This window comes from Sorghum bicolor, chromosome 4, assembly GCF_000003195.3.
Source record: "Sorghum bicolor cultivar BTx623 chromosome 4, Sorghum_bicolor_NCBIv3, whole genome shotgun sequence".
NCBI classification, from domain to species: domain Eukaryota; kingdom Viridiplantae; phylum Streptophyta; class Magnoliopsida; order Poales; family Poaceae; genus Sorghum; species Sorghum bicolor.
Window position 1 is genome coordinate 39,700,349 of NC_012873.2, and position 4,965 is coordinate 39,705,313.

At 51.6% G+C, this 4,965-nt stretch overlaps 1 protein-coding gene across 1 annotated transcript; it reads left to right on the forward strand.

Moving 5' to 3' along the window:
• Positions 1,963–3,023, forward strand: LOC110434784 (translation initiation factor IF-2-like). The gene is made up of 3 exons (XM_021459508.1): positions 1,963–2,068; positions 2,157–2,308; positions 2,895–3,023. Exons 1-3 carry the CDS (start codon positions 1,963–1,965, stop codon positions 3,021–3,023), a joined length of 387 nt encoding a protein of 128 aa, XP_021315183.1.

Below are 4,965 nucleotides of genomic sequence, written 5' to 3' on the forward strand. Positions count from 1 at the left end.
TTCTCCAACGAAGTCGGTGTTGGCCTTCTTGATTTTCTTGTAAGAGGGGTCAGCTCCATCTTGTTGACCCGCAGGTCCTCGATCAGCTTGCCCAACTGCAGGATAGCGTCTTCTTTTTCTTGCAGTGCTTTCTTTAGACGATCGATGTCATCACAAAGGCCGCGAGAGCGGGCTTGCTCTGCCTCGAGGTCCTCACGGGCCTTCTTCTCAACTTCCTCCACGGTGCTTCAAGCGATCTTGCTCTTCAAATGTGCCTCCTCCAGCCCAGCATAACTGTTCCGGGCGGCAGCAAGGTCCGACTCAACGAGCCTTTTTCCTCTGTCTAGCTCGACGGCATCATCCTTATACCACGTGGCTTCCTCCCGAGCCTTAGCAGCCGCCTCCTCAGCCGAGACAGCCTGCTACCTTAACTGGGCGGCTTCCTCCTTTGCTTTCTCCGCGGCCTCTTGAGTGACATGGGCGTCTTCCTCCGCTCGGGATACCTTAACGTTCATACTAGACATGGTCTTCCAAGCATCGGTCAGAGCGGCCTCCTTCTTCTGTTTCTCCTCCTCGGCCGCAGTAAGCTTCTTAAGCACCTTAAGAAGCTTTTCTTGCGACTCGAGGAGCTGATCCTTGAGAAGAGGAATCTGCTCCTAGCCACCCCTCGTCGCATGAATGAAGCCTGATTTCAGCCGACAGGTCTCTTTCAGATCCTGCAAAAGAACGCAAGGTCGTAAGCACACCAGCGAGCCATAAGGCCAAAAATAATGAAAGTTGAGACGTCCTTACAAAGAAGGCCTAGACCAGGCCATTGTTGATGATGTCAGACATGAGACCCACGATGCGCTTGTTGACACCGTTTTTGGGCACGTGTCCATGATTGGTAGAATGCAGGTTGGCAAGATAAGGCCGCAGTGCTTGGTCTACATGATGAGTTGCCGATGAGGATGGTTGTCGATGGAGGGACGGCTGAACATGACCATGTCCATAAGTGATGATGTGTTTGTGTCGATGGCTATAACAGGGGAGTCTGCCGATGATGCGGAGGAAGAACCTGAAGGTTGCCGATCGGTTTGTGGAGGTGTTCCAGTTTGTCACGAGAGCATAGTTTTATGTTTTCCTTAGTTATTTAGGTCGTTTTGTATGCGGATTCTGTTTAATTTGGAATTCAAATTCTAGTCATGTCTGGTTGTAGCTCTGCGAACAGGGTATAAATGTAGACCCTGAGGCTTTGTAAAGGGACATCTATCAATCAATCAAACACAAGTTTTTACTCATATTCTAGTACCTACTTTTTCGATGACTTCGTCATACTTTTGCCTTTTTATTACGAGTTCTTAGGAATTCGTCGACTTAAGCTTGGAATGTTCTCAAGTTCCGCGTGAATACCTCTTGGCTGTGACATCCGGGTGCATCGCTGTTGTCGGGACCAAAGTATTCGAGTTACTACCTTTGCCGATAGTAAGGTCAAATCGGCTGGCACGCCTTAACGTTTAAATCGGGTATTAGCTCTTTGTGTTTGCAGATCAGCTTTTGCATCAACAGTGCTTCATCCAAAGATGAAGCTCTTCAAGATGCTCCCACTTCTCGGCCTCTTTCCGATCGTCCATCATGATGTTGGGCTCATCTAGAGACGTAGAGCATCAAAGGCGGATCCTCCTTGGACCCCAGTGCTCGAGCTCTTCCTTCGTACGCTCCTTGGTGCCCTAGATGAGCTCCTGTATCGTCTCGAGTGAGCCCCCATGGCGCAGAAATAGGTCAATGTGGGAGGGGAATCGCCCATCATCATCGACAGAGCCCCAAGTCCCGGTCTCCTCTGCCTCACCGCCACCAGATGTCCTGGCCTCGTCTTCCCCGCCTACGCCAGAAGTTCCGTCCACGTCCTCCCATGGCCGCCGACCCTCTAGATAGCCCGGGGCAATCCCCTCAATGCCATAGAGGGTCCCCTTAATCTTTGAACTCGGGTCCGTGGGCGTGCGCATGGCGAGCGCCAGCACCACGACACCGTCCTCCTGCCGTGGCTCGACTAGTACGGTGGCGGGCCCCACAGGACAAAGCCATAGGGGAGTCGCAGGGCTGTACACGGGCAGCTCCTCTTCCCCTGTTTCCACCCTGTGCCCTTCCTCGAGCTGTCGCCGCTACTCTGACAGCTGTTGCTGCTGTTGCTGTTCTAGCAACACCTCCAGCTATTGTTGTTGTTGTTGCTGCTGCTATAGTTGCTGCTCCTGCAGCTCTTGCTGCCGGTGCAGCTCCAGCTCCTCCTCCAGCTGCTGTTGCCGCCGCCACTGCTCCTAAAGTTCCTACTATCGCCGCTGCTTCGACAGACGTTGCTCCTCCTCGTTCTTCTTCTTCTTCTCTTCGTCAATGGTATGGAGCCCAATGGGCCATGGCGTCCGCCCCACAACTTGGGGGGTCTCGACGCTCTTGTCCGCGACGCGATCGCCCGTCAAACATGGGCTGTCCCTGGATTCATCACTAATAGTGATTGGGTCGCCCTCTCCCCCCAACTTGGGCGACTCGGGGGCTCCCTCCTAACCTTCGGGGCGAGCCGTTTCACCCTGACCAGGGGGCGGTGAGACGCTTTTCGAGACATTACCCCACTCCGATGGATGAGGTGGGGCATCATCACCACCATCGGGCAGTCGAGAGTCAGGAGAACCTATATACGTCCCAAACCAAGCGTTAGTCATGAGGAATCTCTATGTTGAGCAAAATCGACCAAGAAAGAAGCCAGTCACTTACTCAGTGCCTTGGAACTCGCACCCACCTTGAGCCTCTTAGCCATTGAAGGTTGGGCCTGCTCTAACTGCCTCTTCAGCATGAGCAGGAGAGAAAGGATCTAAAATGGTGGGTGCTGACGGATGAATGAAACAACAAAGACAGAATTGTGGTATGAAGATCTTACCCCACAGGGAGGACGACCCTCCTACCGGTCCCACGGCCAGCAGGCCTCGAGCCGCCGCCCATCGAGGCCCCCGGTTTCTCGAGGGCAGGAGCGGGCCTCGGCTCCACTCTCCCCGCCTGACGATCCTCAGGACTAGCGCTCCTCCGACACCCTCCTCCCTGGCTCGAGGCCACCGTGGCAGCACGGCCTCGAGTCAGCGACCCATTGCCGAGGTTTTGACCCTACAGCCCGTGCCTGACGCTTAAGGGGGTCGTGGCGGAAGAATAGCCTGACCTTGTGTGGTGGTAGGGGGCGTGTCGACGCGTGAACGGCGAGGTGACGCCTTTTTTGGCACCGGTCACGGTCTCCACCTTTCGGCTCTTTCGAAGCCTCCGCACGCGACGAAGAAACATCAGCCCGCGGTAGGCCTTGCAGGACCCGGTCGAGGTGAGCCGCCATCCCCTCGGAGTCATCGTCATCGTCGTCATCATCACCGCCATCGTCTTCATTCGGAGAGTCCTCCTCGGGCACTCCCTCACGCCGCACCTTGGCTCGACGTTCCTCGAGCACCTGCCGCTCGAGGTTCTTCCTCTTCTCTTTCTTTTTTTCTGCATCTTACACAGATTTGTGCTTCTCCAGCAGAGGCGCGTGTTGACACTTGCTAACACCACTTGAATACTAGGTTGTCATCCCCAGCATGGCACTAGAGTGTACTATGGTATTTATACGCACACAGATAATCCGCAAGCGCACGGATACCGTTATAGCATTTTACCCGGTTAAAGGTTTTATCGTATCCACATGGAAACGGGGGAACCAACTACGCTATAACTTAACCAAGATAAATAGATAAGTGTAAATAGGAAAGATGGTAGAATTAAATAAGAACAATATTAAAGGTAAGATAACAATGGGTGATAATATGGGAATAGAGAGTAGAGCAATTCTAGTATATGGGCGATGGTAGCAGAATAGAGAGGATAACTATGGTTTGTCTACTTCAAAGGGGTATGTCTATGTCTAGGACAAACCACGTGATAAGAGTACACCACAAAGGATGCTTATCCTTAGGCCGATAAACCCTACCCGTCCTGCTAACGAGAGGTGGACTACAGAGGACCAACGTAACTGTCACCTACGCGGCCTACCACATGATCCAGCTAGACAGGGGATATCCACAAGTAATCTAGGTCTAAGCACCTCGCTTACACCTATACTACAACTCTAACCTATAGCGTCCTATAGATTAAAGTACTCAAAAGAGTTGTGAACCAGAGCATACATGATTAGTAATTGCATAATGAATTAGAAGTAGATTACCAGAGTCATCCCATGAGCAAGCTTGATTAGAGCTTGATCATGATGAAGTACAACCGGAGGAAGAACCGACAGGCCGGCCACTCCTCTAATCCTCCTTCGCTCTCCATCTTGCTACTATCTAGATCTACTCTAGTTTAGAGAAGAGAGGAGAGCTCTTATCTCTAAACCCTAGCTTTTGCTCTGTCTATGAATATTGAATAATGATCAAGGGGTGCCTCCTCCAGGGGCCAGGGGGTCTGGTTATATAGTCCCCTCAAGTGAACCTGGGCCGTTGGATCAAACCGACATTGATTGGACGGTTATCCTTGATCCTTTAGGTCGGAAACAGAGTCCTGATTGGGCTCCAATAGAGGGCAGGCGCCCAGGAAAGGAGGGCGGGCGCCCTGCCTCTGGCCCCGTTTCGCCTCCGCTTCGGTCTCGTGGCTTCTGGAGTCTTCTAGATGTAAGATAATTACGCGGCACGTTAATATCTCTATGTAATCCCGACGTGTGGGCCTTTCTTCCGTATTTCCTGATAACCCCTTGCAGAAATAGACAAACACCAAAACTCGTGGAATACTGTCAGATAAAACCCTAAGTCTAGATGTTGATTTCATTTGGATCCTTTTCTTTGTTTATTTGATAATTAAATTTGATACTTAAGGACCGTCAACAAACTCCCCCAAGCTTACCTCTTGCTCGTCCCTGAGCAAGGATAGTCTCAGCAATGGACCAGAAGTTGTTGCAATATCTTAAAAATTTGACGGTACACATGCTTTTAAATAAAATCTCATCTCTGA